The sequence below is a fragment of the Marmota flaviventris genome, chromosome 5 (genome assembly GCF_047511675.1).
Source record: "Marmota flaviventris isolate mMarFla1 chromosome 5, mMarFla1.hap1, whole genome shotgun sequence".
NCBI classification, from domain to species: domain Eukaryota; kingdom Metazoa; phylum Chordata; class Mammalia; order Rodentia; family Sciuridae; genus Marmota; species Marmota flaviventris.
The window spans coordinates 108,763,382-108,781,348 of NC_092502.1; the positions used below are offsets into that span (position 1 = coordinate 108,763,382).

General features: G+C 39.5%; 2 protein-coding genes across 8 annotated transcripts in view; one reads left to right on the forward strand and one right to left on the reverse strand.

Annotated features, from left to right (window-relative positions):
- Cert1 (ceramide transporter 1) overlaps positions 1 to 1,929 on the reverse strand; it is a 110,630-nt gene extending 108,701 nt beyond the window's left edge. For 2 of the 3 annotated variants that reach the window (XM_027927620.2, XM_071612516.1), the window contains exon 1: positions 1,524 to 1,709. In XM_027927620.2, the coding sequence (XP_027783421.1) occupies positions 1,524 to 1,619 (96 nt within the window). In that variant the 5' untranslated portion in view covers positions 1,620 to 1,709. Of the gene's footprint in view, positions 1 to 1,523 lie in introns of all 3 variants that reach the window. The other variant, XM_027927618.2, reaches the window with a different exon arrangement.
- A 390-nt stretch (positions 1,930 to 2,319) lies between these two features.
- Polk (DNA polymerase kappa) overlaps positions 2,320 to 17,967 on the forward strand; it is a 69,051-nt gene continuing 53,403 nt past the window's right edge. For 2 of the 5 annotated variants that reach the window (XM_027927487.2, XM_071612520.1), the window contains exon 1: positions 2,320 to 2,496. The gene's annotated coding sequence lies outside the window, so the exon portion shown is untranslated. Of the gene's footprint in view, positions 2,497 to 2,697; positions 2,735 to 17,967 lie in introns of those variants that run through there. The other 3 variants (XM_071612518.1, XM_071612521.1, XM_071612519.1) reach the window with 2 other exon arrangements.

Here is a 17,967-nt window from a genome sequence, read left to right on the forward strand (position 1 = left end):
TTCCCCAAGTGATTATCAATAGGTCAGAAGTACAGCATGAAAAAAAAAAAGTACAGTGTGTTTTATAAAGCACTTAATATCACAATACTAATGTGGCAGTTCACTTCTCATATAAGTGAAAAGTGATGAAACTGAGAATTGCTAAGAAGCAAAGAATTCATTTCATAACTACCTTCATATGACAATGTATACATATTGCACAGTGTGTTCAATACAGATGACTAAATTATAGGATTTTTTAATTTGAAGAAACCCTGGAAATCTTCACTTAATTGAAAACATCCCAGTGAAATTCCAAGAGCAATCCCAGTATCAACTGACACGCCATAATTTTTCTGCTATACAAATAAAAGCTAACACTTGTAAGCCGTACATCTGACAAACTCATGCCTTTCCTAGGTCTTTATTATTAGCCTTCTAAAGACATTATAAAGGCCTAATATAAAACAAGTCCACAAATGATGTCCAAATGATTCGAATATAAATACTGGAAGCAGAGTGATTTCTTAATAGCCAAGGTTGCACATGACATGGTATCTTATGACCAGCTTGTTGAAGGACTGGCCCCAGCTCCCACTCTCCAAGTTAACTGCTAGCTCCAGCCTTTTCTAAAAGTTTAACAGAAAGGGAAGTCAAAAAGACTATGCAAGTACCCATAACAAAACTTAAAAAGAAAAAAGTACTATCAAAAGATCACCCACCTTCGGCCTTATAATAAGTGACTATTTCCCTTGCTAAAATCTTGAAAAGGAACTTTTCAAAATACATAAAAACTAAGATATCTTTTCCTTACCCTGGAAACATTACTGCAAAAATATTTTATTATTAAATAATTTTCTTCCTGGACTAAAAATCGGTCTCTGACAAGTTCCAAATAATATTTCTTATACTCATCACGTGCTAATTCAATAGCTCTTTTCTGAACTAGAGTAAGGGGTAAGGGGGAAAGTATAAAAGTGCTCCACAATCACATCTCTCCCTGCATTTAAGATTACTACCACCTAATAGTTTACCATCTTAGATTTCAGGACTATAAAAGGAGTCAATTGGGCTTGTCAAAAGCCATGTCAACGAGCCCCCAACCCTATTCGGCCGTGCACCCCCAGACTAATCTCCTTTGAAAGGTCCGATGTGAACCGCCCCCACGCCCACTAGTACGGACGCCACCGTTGCCCAACCCAGATTCCTAAACCCCGGACAGCTGCCTCCCCGGTCCCAAGTCACGGTACACATCTCGCTTCCTAAACTAGATCCCAGCTTAATATATGCTTTCTCTGGTCCTCGGCAGCTACTGACAAGCCCCTGGACAGGCGAAGAAGACCTCTCTCCACATTCCACCCTTAGCCCAGGCACTCCTGCGGCACTACACAGCCCCGCACCCGGCACATTCCGCAGCCCCCGCCCCGGGACAGTCCATGGTGTCTCCTGCCCAGCCCCACCCCACACACTCAGAGGCTCGGCTCTCTTAGCCTCGCAGCAGGTGAGGTCTGGGCAGCTGGCCCTAGAACCCGAGAGTTGCTCACCTTGCTGAGAACCCCGCAGCGCTCCACAGGCGGCCCGGACTCCGTCTCCGGGTCCTCCTCCGATCCCGAAGAGTTCCAGCTCTGGTTATCCGACATGGAGGCGCGACAGCCAAGCAGGAGACCGGCCCCCGCTCCGCGAGCTGCGCCGGAGGAAGCGCCCAGTCCCGGGGTTGAAGGGTCGGGGGATGCCGAAGCGAAGAGTGCGGGTGGGGAAAGGAGATGGGACGAAGTCCACCAGCCTCCACGACGCCGTAGCCGCCGCGCCTGACACCGAGCGGACCGGGGAAGGAGGACGAGCGGCGAAGGAAGCCTGCCCTTCCAGCCGTCAGCCGCCGCCGCCACCGTTGCTGTGACCCCTGCGCTACGCCGGGCGCCGCTACCCGAACTAGTCCCTCTTGATGCCAACCTCAGTCAGGGAAGGAAAAGGAGAGGAAGAAGGGAAGAGAAAATCCAGCTGCAGAGACCGGTACACTCACACCTCCGCTACCGCCGCCATCTTCCTGCCTGGCCCACTATTTACCCTCCCCTCCCCTCACCACTCCCCTCCCCTCCGTCCTCCCATTCTCCCCCTACAGCCCGCCCCGTACCCCTCCCGACGTCTGACGCCACACGCCAAGGGCTTGAGATTCCCCCACCGAAGCGTCCTACCTCCGGCCTTCGCGGGTGACTATGGGTAGAAAGGTAGGAGGGGCAGAGAGTGGAGAGGGCGGAATAGGGTCACCGCCGAGCTGCATTCTGGGAAGGGTGCTGCTTGTACTGTCGCGCAGCCTCCTGGGAGTTGTAGTCACGAGCCTAGTCAAGTGGTGAGTGTCCTGCGCGGGGAAGGCTTGTCGCCTTGGGAACCGTCAAAAGGCAGATGCGCTTCGTTTGACAGTAGCGTGGCTGACCCCCTGACCTCGCTTCTCTGTCCCTACCTAACGTGTTTATGACGAACCCTGCGGTCTTGCGGGTCAGGAGGTGAGATAACTCTCCGGTAAGGATGTCGGGGTTACCTTCTATGGCGGCTTAGGGGCAAGCCCAGGAACCTACTGAGGCTTGCCTGGGCAGGAATGTACCGGACGCTTCCGCCTTCTAGCATGGGCTAGCAGGGCGGGATTTGTGACCTCTCTAGTGACAGGGATTCCTCTCCACATCCACTCAGCTCACTTCCCCGCCTCGTCTAAAGAAAACAACCATCACTATTAAAATCTCGATCTTCGATCTTGCCCTTTGTAAGTTAGACGTTTCCCGCCGTTAGAAGAAGAATTTCTTCATTCCCTCTCACAAATAATTGTGAGGTTTCTTTGCACGGTTAGATTTCTAGAATTTTATTTTGTAGGAAGTAATTTTGAGATTGTCAGAGAATAAATGACATTGGAAGAATTTTAAGTAAAATTAAAACTTCAAGCAATAGTCTGGAGTTTGCTCTTAATTGAAAATGATTATCTTTCTGAGACCTATATGAACCATCTTTACTTATTTCCGCTCCCTGAAAGGTAGGTAAGGTCGTAGTAGAAATTTTCTAGTATAAGAAAGACCAAAGTGGTATTGTTTTATTGAATAATAAGGGATTAGGCAATAGAGGGGTATGAATTTAATGCTGGAATTGGTGATAAGAGGAATTGAAGATCTAACATCATGTACATTATAAGTTAACTTTTACTGTGAGATCTTTAACTTCATAGCTACAGTTCTTTCCTCTAGTTAACTACTTTTATATCATATTGATTTCCACATAATTGCCAATAAAAAAATTCTTATAAACCATGGGTTTTAATTTTCTCTCCACAGTGGATGGGAAGATAAGGGTAAATTTTGAGTTTGAGGGAAAAGACCCAGTGGCTGAAAATGACTCTTGTAGTAGTGGAGACAAGACAAGTTCACTGGGATCTTCAGAAAAAAATGGAATGATGGGAAATGTCTGTGAGAAGTACCTGTGATATCTTTTCATATCTCCAGAGTGACTCTTCTAGATGCTAAATTTTCAGTAAATCAGCTATAAATTGTTTTCCCATTATGAAATCATGATAATGTGTAATTGAAAGCCATTCAAATGAATTAAGCCATAAGAGGTAAAGCTTTTGAAAATACTTTGTCAACATGCTAAAACATAATCCCAAGGTTGTCATTAAAAAAGGAGAAAACTCCATTAGCACATTTTCTGTCTTTATTGAATTACAAAAAGTATATGTTTATAATGCTGAATTAAGTTTTGCTTTGCCTTGTGATTGCCAAATTATGGTGATATTTCCAATTTCTGAATTTTTAAGCCTTCAATTTTAAGATCATTACTCTTAAGTAAATGTGAATTGAGAAATTCATAAAACAATTTAGAATTATGGGAGCATAGTATATGTTTGCTTTTAAATTGAGTTTTATCTTGTATTTTATACCTTTCTAACTTGTGTGTGATTGTAATCACCAGCTCTTGGGTCACTAAGGTACCTACTAAGTGTGAAATCGCATTATTTTATTTACTATTAATGTGAGAGAAATTATCTTTAAAAAAAGTTTTTGCTGCATTGTTCCTTTTACTTTTAGGATTAAAATATTTTTAAATACAGGAAAAATTTTGTGTCATTAGAATGTCACATGAGGGGTTGAGGTTTACTTCATTACTGTTAGTGGAAATAAATCAAAAAGCAAGAATAAAATACGTGAGTTTTCTTTATTCATTGATCAGAATAACTTTTAAGTTTTCTGCCTTAGGACTTTCCCCAACCCTCTTATTAATATCCTAAATTTTCTTTTTACTAAGTTAATTTAGAACTTAAATTCACCTGGAATTTATTTTAGTATATGAAATGAGGTAGGAAATTAGTTTTTAAAGATGTATTTGTCCCAACACTTTGTTGAACAATCTGTTGTTATGAAATGAAGAATCTCTTTATCTGGACCTGTTTCTGGACTCCTTTCTTTTTCATTGATCTATTTATCTCTACCTATGTTAATGTCATACTAATTTAATTATTTGTTAACTTTATATTATTTTCATATATATAGTAGCAAAATTCCCCTGATTTTCTTTTTTTTATATATTTATTTTTTAGTTGTAGTTGGACACAATACCTTTATTTCACTTATTTATTTTTATGTGGTGCTGAGGATCGAACTCAGGGTCTCATACGTGCGAGGCGAGCGCTCTACTACTGAGTCACAACCCCAGCCCTTCTTTTTTATTTATATATTTTTTCTATCTTCCAGACAAATTTTAGATTAGTTTGTCAAATTGCATGAAAAATTGTGTTGAGATTTGGATTGAGAATGCACTTTTTTTTTTTTTTTTAGGAATAAATGACCTTCAATATTATTTGCATTGGCTAGATACTTTAAATATGTGATATGACTTATTCCTTAAAAATCATATAAGGTGGAGTAGAGTTGTATCTCAGTGGTAGAGCATTTGCCTAACATGTGTGAGGCACTGAGTTCGATTCTCAGCACCACATATAAATAAATAAAATAAAGGTCCATTGACAACTAGAAAAAAAAAACATATAAGGCGATGTGTTAGCTTTCTATCACTGCAATAAAATACCTGAGAGAACCAACATATATAACCAACATAAATGAGGCAGTGTTTATTTTGGCTCACAGTTTCAAAGGATTCCTCCTTTATGTTGATTGTTTGGCCCTATTGCTTTAGGCATGTGTACAGAGTCCTTGGTGGAGCTCTGTTCACTTCAGGGTATCTATAAAGCAAAGAGAGAGGGGGAGGGGCCAGGGTCCCAACATCCCCTTCAAGGACACTACCCACTGACCTAACTTCATTCCACTGAGTCCCACCTCCTTGTGATTCCACTACCTCCTAATAGCTCCAGATGCTGGCAACTAAGTCTGGCATATAGGCCTTTGGGGGACAACTAAGATCAAAACCATAATAGGTAAGGTTTGTTGGTCCCATTTTGAGGATGAAACCAAAGCTCAGAGAGGCTAAGTAACTTAGTATCACATGGCTTCTAAGTGGCAGAATTAAGATTTGAACTCAAGTCAAACTGATTTAAAAGATCATACATACTAGGTTGGGGATATAGCTCATTGGTAGAGTTCTTGCCTAGCATGCATAAGGCTCTGGGTTCAATTGCCAGCACCATTAAAAAAAAAATCATACATACCCTTTTCTGTGCTTCAGAATACCTCTAAAAGTGGGAGAAATTGTGTAAATAAGTAATGCATTCTGTAGATAAGTGCACCCTAGCAATGATGGTCTTAATTCAGCTAATGTTTTTAAAATCTTTCATTTGCCTTGCCCTTAAAATTTTGCTGTCTCTTCTAACTCCAACATCAATTCTGTAGAATTTATTATTTCTATTCTATTTCTAATATTTCAGATGACTAAACCAAATTATAGGAAAATTAAATAGTTAGGCAAGTATTTTACCACTGAGCTACATACAGCCCAGCCCTATGCCTATTTTTAGTCTATACTTCAATCTGTTTTTCCACCTCAGTATCCCAAGAAACCCCTAATCCTACTTCCATTTTTCTGTCCTTTATCTTGGTCTCAAATCTAGACTTCTTTTTTGGTAGTACTGGGGATTGAACACTCTAGCCAAGTGCTAAGCTACATCTCCAGCTCTTTTTTAAAATTTTATTTTGCAATTTGAAATTGCCCAAGCTGGCTTTGAATTTGTAATCTTCCTGCCTCTTCCTTGAAGTAGCTGGGGTCATAGCCTTGTTCCACCATATCTGGCTTGATGTCCTTTTTCCATATCTCACTATTATATTTTTATCTTCAACTAAGGGCAATTGATTATGATTTGGAATGGTTAATAGTAACTTTAAGCCAGGTTATCACTTTTATTGAGATGAATATTTAAGTAGGTACTGCCAGTGTTTACCTTGCTTACTTTTTCTTTTTATTTGGGATCATCCATATTCCTTTTAAATTAATGGATTCTTTTATTAATATGAATTATTTCTCTGTTATGCTGTACTTCCTTGCCTTATTCTATTACTTTGTTCCTAAAGGTGACTTTAGGTATCTGTCTTAGACTACTTTATGTGTTAATTTTTATTACTTAACTCAACAAGGACAGCATTATTTTGGGAGTGGGAGGGAAGAGGCGGATGTGATATTCATTGATAACTTAATACACTGGGTATAGTAACTTAGGGATATGTCATATCCATAGAAAGTTCTAACATTCAAGTGTATTAGACAGTGATTTCAGAAGTGGAATTTCAAAGGACTTGTGGATTACCCTTTTATCCTTTTTCACAAAAGAGAGCCATGCCAGGCATATTTCAAACAAATATTCTTTCTTATGGTTGAATAAAATTGAAACTTTTTTATTATATATGTTCAGTTTTTTAAAATAAAATTTGTTGGGGGAAGTTGAGTATTTCATAAATTTTTTTTTTACTTTATTTATTTTTATGTGGTACTAAGAAACAAACCAGGTGCTTCACATGTGCTAGGCAAGTGCTATTCCACTGAGCCACAACCCCAGCCCAATAGTTCATAGATTTCACTAGAACTATAAAAATTCCTTCAATCTAAAAAGTATACGTTGTACATTAATAATACTTGAACAACCATATTAGTGTTACTCTTAGCACATACACATTTCTTGCTTTTATTTATTTTTGGTCACACTTTTGATTCTTTATATTTGAACTTCTTTTCCTGTGTGGAGAAATTCCTTTGTTGATCAGTATTTTAAAGTTATGCCATATAAAGCAGTGTGATATTTTTAGCTAGAATCCACATGATACTTATTTTGTAAAGATGTTTTGCTTTTTGTCCCTAGTCCATTCATTGTTTCACTTTTATTATAATTTCAAATCCTCTTATTCTTAGACAAGCTTAAAAACATTTTAAAAATATTTTTTTAGTGGTGGTTGGCTGTATTTTATTTGTTTATTTTTATGTGGTGCCGGAATTGATCCAGTGCCTCATATATGCTAGGCAAGCGCTCTACCACTGAGCCATAGTCACCCCTTAAAAAGATTTTTGTGGAACATAAATGTTACTATGGTGATACAATTTATAAAAATACAGTTTTGTTTTTATCCCTACTTAAGATGTTTATTAAGATGCTATTTGATATTCCTGACAAGTGTTGTAAAAATGAAATGCATATGTAATCCCAGTGGCTCAGGAGGCTGAGACAGGAGAATTGTGAGTTCAGAGCCAGCAAAAGCAAGGCTCTAAACAACTCAGTGAGACCCTGTCTATAAATAAAATACAAAATAAGGCTTGGGATGTGGCTCAGTGGTTGAGTGCCCCTGAGTTCAATCGCTGGTACCCCCTCTACCAAAATGAAATATATACAATGTTTTCCATGGATTCAATACTTTCAAACATTTTACTCTCTCAGAATCCCGCAGTAAGTGTACAAAAGTACTGATATGTATTCCACAGATGAGTATTAAAGATCAAATTTAAAATTTAGAATTTGCCTATCACATGGTAGGGTTTTAGTAAATCTTTATTGATGAGTGCAATAAGTTGATTGATGATTGAAAGGAACCTTTAGGAATTGCAATTAACAAGAACTAGGGGAGTGGGGTTGTGGCTCAGTGACAGAGCGCTTGCCTAGCAAGTTTGAGGCCCTGGGTTCGATTCTCAGCACCACATAAAAATAAATAATTAAATAAAGGTATAGGGCTGGGGTTATGGCTCAGAAGTACAGCACTTGCCTGGCACATGTGAGGCACGGGGTTCAATCCTCAGCACCACATAGAAATAAATAAATAAAAGTATTTAAAAAAAAAAACAAACCAAGAACTAGGGAAAAAATTCACTAGTACAATTACAATTAACCTAAGACCAAAGAACCAAATTTTATCATAGTTTTCTGTAAGGAGAATGTATTATTTGTTAGGAGGATCCAATGTCAGACACTTTAGGATCATTTAATTTATTATTCACTCAGCAAAAATATTGCTATCAATGAATATTTTTCATATAAGGAAATTAAAGTTTAAAGAAGTTAAGATTAAGTTGTCAAAGGTCACATCTAGTGAATACTCTTGTCTCAGACTTTGGCCCTTAGAAACTTGTAATGTGTACTGTATTACATCTGTGGGATGGGGATGTAGCAGTTTTAAAACTTCTATACAATTATATTAGATTTAAGAAAAAAGACAAAAAGCTATTATCCTCAATTACTTAAAATGATTAAACATTTCAGCATCTGTCAAAGCCAAACTATATTCTAAGTATATCAGTGTTTTTTTGTTGTTTTTGTTGTATGTTGTTTCTTTGACAGTTTTCTTAAAAGAAAATTTATTTACGTACCTTTTTTTGCCACATAACCTTTTAAAGCTATAATAGCATATTATGTAGCTAGTTTATGTATTTTTCTTTGATTGCTTATGTGTACTAAAAACAAGTCTGTGTTCTGATTACCCATAAAGAATTGAAATGACCTCTGGTACCTAATGGAATTATCTTTTTATCTTTCGTTGATAAAGGAATAGCTCATAGATTTTTTTTTTTTTTTTTTTTTTTTTTGGTGCCAGAGATTGAACCCACAGGTGCTTAACCATTGAGCCACATCCTCAGCCCTTTAATTTTTATTTTGAGACAAAGTCTCACTGGATTCCTGGTACTGTCCTCAAAATTGTAATCCTCCTACTCAGTCTCCCAAGTCATTAGAATTACAAGTGTGTACCACCACACCTTGCTGTGTTGATTTAACACTTAGCATATCAAGAAAATGGTCATTAACATTATTTTATTTTTATTATATTTTGAGCCATTTTAAGAATAATCAGAAGTAACAATATTGTGGTGAAAACAACTTTATTACAAATTATAATAAAAACTGAAATATAGGAAACCCAGATTTTTGTTAACTGTATTTTCCTGAAATGGATGATGTCCTTTGAATGTAACTAGCTGTCCATTGACTCTTTTTTTTTTTTTTTTTAATATATATCCTACTTTATTTTTTAATTTTTTTTAATTTTTTATTGTTGGTTGTTCAAAACATTACAAATTTCTTGACATATCATATTCCACACTTTGATTCAAGTGGGTTATGAACTCCCACCTTCACCCCATATACAGATTGCAGAATCACATCAGTTACACATCCATTGATTTACATATTGCCATACTAGTGTCTGTTGTGCTCCGCTGCCTTTCCCATCCTCCACCATCCCCCCTCCCCACCTCTCCCCTCCCCTCCCCTCCCCTCCTCTCTCTCTACCCCCTCCACTGTATAACCCTGAGGGTCTCCTTCCATTTCCATGCAATTTCCCTTCTCTCTCCCTTTCCCTCCCACCTCTCATCCCTGTTAAATGTTAATCTTCTTCTCCTGCTCTTCGTCCCTACTCTGATCTTAGTTACTCTCCTTATATCAAAGAAGACATTTGGCATTTGTTTTTTAGGGATTGGCTAGCTTCACTTAGCATAATCTGCTCTAATGCCATCCATTTCCCTGCAAATTCTATGATTTTGTCATTTTTTAATGCAGAGTAATACTCCATTGTGTATAAATGCCACATTTTTTTTATCCATTCGTCTATTGAAGGGCATCTAGGTTGGTTCCACAGTCTTGCTATTGTGAATTGTGCTGCTATGAACATCGATGTAGCAGTGTCCCTGTAGCATGCTCTTTTTAGGTCTTTAGGGAATAGACCAAGAAGGGGAATAGCTGGGTCAAATGGTGGCTCCATTCCCAGCTTTCCAAGAAATCTCCATACTGCTTTCCAAATTGGCTGCACCAATCTGCAGTCCCACCAGCAATGTACAAGTGTACCCTTTTCCCCACATCCTCGCCAGCACTTGTTGTTGTTTGACTTCATAATGGCTGCCAATCTTACTGGAGTGAGATGGTATCTTACGGTGATTTTGATTTGCATTTCTCTGACAGCTAGAGATGGTGAGCATTTTTTCATGTACTTGTTGATTGACTGTATGTCCTCCTCTGAGAAGTGTCTGTTCAGGTCCTTGGCCCATTTGTTGATTGGGTTGTTTGTTCTCTTATTGTCTAATTTTTTGAGTTCTTTGTATACTCTGGATATTAGGGCTCTATCTGAAGTGTGAGGAGTAAAGATTTGTTCCCAGGGTGTAGGCTCCCTATTTACCTCTCTTATTGTTTCTTTTGCTGAGAAAAAACTTTTTAGTTTGAGTAAGTCCCATTTGTTGATTCTAGTTAGTTATTAACTTTTGTGCTATGGGTGTCCTGTTGAGGAATTTGGAGCCCGACCCCACAGTATGTAGATCGTAGCCAACTTTTTCTTCTATCAGACGGCGTGTCTCTGATTTGATATCAAGCTCCTTGATCCATTTTGAATTCACTTTTGTGCATGGCGAGAGAAAGGGATTCAGTTTCATTTTGTTGCATATGGATTTCCAGTTTTCCCAGCACTATTTGTTGAAGATGCTATCCTTCCTCCATTGCATGCTTTTAGCCCCTTTATCAAATATAAGATAGTTACAGTTTTGTGGATTGGTTTCTGTGTCCTCTATTCTGTACCATTGGTCCACCCGCCTGTTTTGGTACCAGTACCATGCTGTTTTTGTTACTATTGCTCTGTAGTATAGTTTGAAGTCTGGTATCGCTATACCGCCTGATTCACACTTCCTGCTTAGCATTGTTTTTGCTATTCTGGGTCTTTTATTTTTCCATATGAATTTCATGGTTGCTTTCTCTATTTCTACAAGAAATGCCGTTGGGATTTTGATTGGCATTGCATTAAACCTATAGAGAACTTTTGGTAATATCGCCATTTTGATGATGTTAGTTCTGCCTATCCATGAACAGGGTATATTTTTCCATCTTCTAAGATCTTCTTCTATTTCTCTCTTTAGGGTTCTGTAGTTTTCATTGTATAAGTTTTTCACCTCTTTTGTTAGGTTGATTCCCAAGTATTTTATTTTTTTTGAAGATATTGTGAATGGAGTGGTTGTCCTCATTTCCATTTCAAAGGATTTGTCGCTGATATACAGGAATGCCTTTGATTTATGTGTGTTGATTTTATATCCTGCCACTTTGCTGAATTCATTTATTAGCTCTAATAGTTTCTTTGTAGAGCCTTTTGGGTCTGCTAGGTATAGAATCATATCATCTGCAAATAGTGATAATTTAAGTTCTTCTTTTCCTATTTTTATGCCTTTAATTTCTTTCGTCTGTCTAATTGCTCTGGCCAGTGTTTCGAGAACTATGTTGAACAGAAGTGGAGAGAGAGGGCATCCCTGTCTTGTTCCAGATTTTAGATGGAATGCCTTCAGTTTTTCTCCATTCAGAATGATGCTAGCCTGAGGCTTAGCATAGATTGCTTTTACAATATTGAGGTATGTTCCTGTTATCCCTAGTTTTTCTAGAGTTTTGAACATAAAGCGATGCTGTACTTTGTCGAATGCTTTTTCCGCATCTATCGAGATGATCATATGGTTCTTATTTTTAAGTCTATTGATGTGGTGAATAACATTTATTGATTTCCGTATATTGAACCAGCCTTGCATCCCAGGGATGAATCCTACTTGATCATGGTGCACAATTTTTTTGATATGTTTTTGTATCCGATTCGCCAGAATTTTATTGAGGATTTTTGCATCTAGGTTCATTAGAGATATTGGTCTGTGGTTTTCTTTCTTTGAAGTGTCTTTGTCTGGTTTAGGTATCAGGGTGATGTTGGCCTCATAGAATGAATTTGGAAGTTCTCCCTCTTTTTCTATTTCCTGAAGTAGCTTGAAAAGTATTGGTATTAGTTCTTCTTTAAAGGTTTTGTAAAACTCTGCTGTATACCCATCCGGTCCTGGGCTTTTCTTAGTTGGTAGTCTTTTTATGGTTTCTTCTATTTCCTCGATTGATATTGGTCTGTTTAGGTTGTCTATATCCTCCTGACTCAATCTGGGCAGATCATATGACTTAAGAAATTTATCTATGCCTTCACTATCTTCTAATTTATTGGAGTATAAGGATTCAAAATAGTTTTTGATTATCTTCTGTATTTCTGAAGTGTCTGTTGTCATATTGCCTTTTTCATCCCATATGCTAGTAATTTGAGTTCTCTCTCTTCTTCTCTTCGCTAGCATGGCTAAGGGTCTGTCGATTTTGTTTATTTTTTCAAAGAACCAACTTTTAGTTTTGTCAATTTTTTCAATTGTTTCTTTTGTTTCGATTTCATTAATTTCAGCTCTGATTTTAATTATTTCTTGCCTTCTACTTCTTTTGCTGTTGTTTTGCTCTTCTTTTTCAAGGATTTTGAGATGAAGTATGAGATCATTTATTTGTTGTTGTTTTTTTTTTTTTTTAAGGAATGAACTCCAAGCAATGAATTTTCCTCTTAGAACTGCTTTCAATGTGTCCCATAGATTCCGATATGTTGTGTCTGTGTTTTCATTTATCTCTAAGAATTTTTTAATTTCCTCCTTGATGTCTTCTCTAACCCATTGATCATTCAGTAACCTGTTGTTCATTCTCCAAGTGATGTATGCTTTTTCCTTCCTTCTTTTATCGTTGATTTTCAGTTTCATTCCATTATGATCAGATAAGATGCATGGTATTATCTCTACTCCTTTATATTGTCTAAGAGTTGCCCTGTGACATAATATATGATCTATTTTTGAGAAGGATCCATGTGCTGCTGAGAAAAAAGTGTAACTGCTTGATGTTGGGTGGTATATTCTATATATGTCAATTAAGTCTAGGTTATTAATTGTGTTATTGAGTTCTATAGTTTCCTTATTCAACTTTTGTTTGGAAGATCTGTCCAGTGGCGAGAGAGGTGTGTTGAAGTCTCCCATGATTATTGTATGGTGGTCTATTAGACTCTTGAACTTGAGAAGAGTTTGTTTGACAAACATAGCTGCACCATTGTTTGGGGCATAAATATTTATGATTGTTATGTCTTGTTGGTGTATGGTTCCCTTAAGCAGTATGTAGTGTCCCTCTTTATCCCTTTTGATTAACTTTGGCTTGAAATCTATTTTATTTGATATGAGTATGGACACTCCTGCTTGTTTCCGAAGTCCATATGAGTGATATGATTTTTCCCAACCTTTCACCTTCAGCCTATGTATGTCTTTTCCTGTCAAATGGGTCTCCTGTAGGCAGCATATTGTTGGGTCTTGTTTTATGATCCATTCTACTAGCCTGTGTCTCTTAATTGGTGAGTTTAAGCCATTAACATTTAGGCTTATTATTGAGATATGGGTTGTTCTTCCAGCCATATTTGTTTATTTATGTTACTAAACATGGTTTGTTTTCCTCTATGATTATTCCCCCCCCCTTTACTGTCCTACTTCCCACTGTTGGTTTTCATTGTTATTTTCCATTTCCTCTTCCTGTAATGTTTTGCCAAGGATGTTTTGAAGAGATGGTTTTCTAGCTGCATATTCTTTTAACTTTTGTTTGTCGTGGAAGGTTTTAATTTCATCTTCCATCCTGAAGCTTAATTTCGCTGGATACACAATTCTTGGTTGGAACCCATTTTCTTTCAGTGTTTGAAATATGTTATTCCAGGATCTTCTAGCTTTCAGAGTCTGTGTTGAAAGATCAGCTGTTATCCTGATTGGCTTGCCCCTAAATGTAATCTGCTTCCTTTCTCTTGTAGCTTTTAAAATTCTCTCCTTATTCTGTATGTTGGGCATCTTCATTATAATGTGTCTAGGTGTCGATCTCTTATAATTTTGCACATTCGGCGTCCTGTAGGCTTCTAGAATTTGGGATTCTGTCTCATTTTCAAGTCTGGGAAGTTTTCTCGTATTATTTCATTGAATAGACTGCTCATTCCTTTGGTTTGGAGCTCTGTACCTTCCTGTATCCCAATGACTCTTAAGTTTGGTCTCTTAATGTTATCCCATATTTCTTGGATGTTCTGCTCATGGTTTCTTAACAGTCTTGCTGAGCTGTCTATGTTCTTTTCCAGTTGAAATACTTTGTCTTCATTGTCTGATGTTCTATCTTCTAAGTGTTCTACTCTGCTGGTAGTATTCTCCATTGAGTTTTTAAGTTGGTTTATTGCTTCCTGCATTTCTAGGATTTCTGTTTGTTTGTTTTTTATAACCTCTATCTCCCTGTATAGTTGATCCTTTGCTTCCTGGATTTGTTTGCGTAATTCATTGTCGAAGTGATCTTTCATTGTCTGATTTTGCTGTCTAATGTCTTCCTTGATACTCCAGATCATCTGAAGCATGTATATCCTGAATTTTTTATCTGACATTCCATCTGCTGCAGCTGTTACCTCTTCTAAAGTTGCGTTGACCTGCATTGCTTGTGGTCCTTTCTTTCCTTGTCTTTTCATACTGCTTGCGTTTCTTTCCTGCAGGCATGGGCGGCGGCTCTGCTCTCTCCTTATTCCAATTGGGTTGTCGTGACTACCACGCCGGCAGGTCACTGGGCCTGTTCTGGGCGCTGGCGGCGGCTCTGTTCTGCCCCTACTCCAATTGGGGTGACTAGTGTACCACGCCGGCAGGCCATCGGGACTGATCCGCCGGTCGGTTGCAGGTTTGCCTACCCTGCAGGCGCGGGCGGCGGCTCTACTCTGCCCCTACTCCAAATGGGGTGACGTGTCTGTCGTACCGGCAGGCCACTGGGCCTGTCCCGCTGGTCGGTCGCAGATCTGCCCACCTTTCGGGCACGGGTGGTGGCTCTGCTCTGCCCCTACTCCAATTGGGTGTCGTGACTACCCCGCCTGCAGGTCGCTGGGCCTGTTCCTGGCACGGGCGGCGACTCTGCTCTGCCCCTACTCCAATTAGGGTGTTGTGTGTACCACGCTGGCAGGCTCCTGGGCCTGATCCGCCGGTCTGTCGCAGGTCTGCCTACCTTGCAGGCGTGGGCGGCGGATCTGCCCTGCCCCTCCTACCACGCCCGTGTACCACTGGGTCGTGGGTCTGCCCACCTTGCGGGCGCGGGTGGCAGCTCCGCTCCGCCCCCTCTCCAATTGGGGTCACGCGGTCACCACGCTGGCGAGCCGCTGGGCCTGCTCCGGGCGCTGGCGGCGGCCCGGCTCCTCCCCTCTGGCTCGACGACAAATCGAGGAGACTCGGGTGTCTGTGCCTCACCCCCCCTACCAGGAGACCAACTGTTTCTGTTGCCGCTGGTATTGATGAAGTTCTCTCCTCCGCCGCTTTCTGCTGACATCAGATCTCTGCCATGTTGGTATCCTATGCGAATGACAGCATTTTGTTCCCCTTGCCGGGCAACCAAAGCAACGGGTGAGTCCTGACCGGCCCTCAGCAGGACCTGGACCGAGAAGCAGTTTCCGCGGGCTCCTAGCCCTGGGCCAGGGCAGTTCCGGGAGCCGGAACTCAGCTGCTCCGTGCTCGGTGTATGCTCCAATAAGAGTAGGCTCCAAGAAGCAGCCCCCGCGGGCTCAGTTCCGGGAGCCGGATATCGGCTGCTCCGTGCTCGGTGTATGCTCTGATAAGAGCAGGCTCCAAGAAGCAGCCTCCGCAGGCTCCCCAGCCCTGGGCCAGGGCAGTTCCGGGAGCCGGAACTCGGCCACCCCACGCTCGGTGCTCGCTCCGATAAGAGCAGGTTCTAAGAAGCACCGAGGCACTGAGCCCGAGCAATCTGTCTGTAAGCCGCAGGCGAATGGCAGCCTGAAATTATCTGTTCTATGGCTGAATGAGCTGCGGTCAGTTGAAAACAGGGATGGTGACGTCAGCTTTCCAACATGGTGGCCGCTGGCCTCCTCTGTGGTCTGACCGGTGTGGAGAACCGAGATGGACCACTTCCTTCCCCCGTCTCGAACCCAGAATTCAGCCCTGAGTACGGTGCTTGCACGGCTTGCAGAAACTGCAGCGCTGTATCCCTGCGTCACTATCTCCTCGTTTCCCAGCGCGCGCTGCAGACTCTAGCCGCGGGCGATTTGCTGAATAAGCAGTGTTACCCTCCGTGCGACAAACCTCTCGCGTTTGAGTCCCCGTAGCCGATCCTCATGCGATGGAAATCCTTCCTCCACGTTCCGGAGCACCCCACTATTGCTGGAAATTCCTAACAAGATAGCCTTTAGCCGTCCTGACTTGTCATACTCCCACACAGTGAAGCAGCACACGGGGCAATGCATTCCCCTCGCCGCCATCTTAACACTCTGTCCATTGACTCTTATGTTTGAACCTGGAACTGTCTATTCTATAAATAAAGATTCCAGATCTCATATGCATCTTTAATAGATTTTAGCTTATTCTAGTTACTTATCTTGTGCTTCTGTCATCAAAATCCAACAACATTGAAAACCTTGACATCATGATCTTGTTAAGAAGAAAAAACAACCATGTACCTCTGATCCTCTTTGTGAAACATTTCATTTGTATTTTTATGAACACTAGTTAAAATGATAAGTCTGATAAATTTCTCATTTCCACACTATCAGTTTCTTTCCTGTCCCCTTTTTATATAAGTCTTCCTTAAGCACTTGTTCACTTATAAACCATATCAAGTAACTTAGTACACAAATATAATAAAGGATGAAAATACTATCATACAACATCCTTTTAGCCAAATGCAGTAGTGTTCTGCGTTCCTGTGCAAAACACATCATGATGAAGTCCTTCCTGTTGAATGACTAACTGGATAGGAATGCTGTATTTCCTCTTTGTCCTTAAAATCACTTGTTCACTCATTATTCTTGAGTTTCAGAAGTATCATCCCTGATTCATTTGAGAATTCATAGTTTGAGATTTTATTTGTATGGTCAGTTTTGTCATAATCTAGAGACTATTTGTTCTTTGCATTCTAATTTGCCTAATAATTTTGAAAATGGTCATTGTTTCTCTCTTTGACATTATAGATAGAATGAAAAATTTAGGACTCTGAAATGTGTTCAATGAAAGCTACAAAACAGTGATGTCTATGCTTTCAAAACATGATACTGTGAGCAACACCACATAAAAACTGAAGGATGATATAATCATAACTTATTTTCCCTACTAAGTTATCTTTCTAGGTGATCACAGTATTCCATTTTTTACTTAATTTTGGGATAGCTGCTAAAAAATGATTGATGAGTAATGCTTAAATAATTCTAAGGATGATGAAGTAGGAAAATACTCAAGATATAAAAATTTAAGATCCCTAATATATCATTGTATGTCTTCAATTTATAAAGACATTGAACAGATCATTCAGTAACCACAGAATGAAGGAATTTTATTGTTAAAAATGAACACTTTTCTGTTCTTTGGAAGACTTCTAAGAATAAGACTTGAATTATTAATGCTTACAAATGAAGTTGCTCAAAGAAGAAACTCAAGCATTAAAATTTGGCCTTATATATTGTAGGATATATTGAGGGTTAATATAACCACATTCCTTCCTTTTTTCCCCACAACCAAACCTGGACTGGTTTTATTTCCTTTTCCTGTCCCACATTAAAGGGTTCGCTATTGTAATTCATTCTAAAATAATAATAATTTGCTCCAATGAGGCATTTCTTACCTTAAAAATCAAAGCACATCTTAATATCTTTGCTAAATCCACTGAAATTTTTTTAAAAATAGAAAATAATATCACATATAAAAGATGAACTATTTCCCCATTGTGACATCTAAGTAGACCAT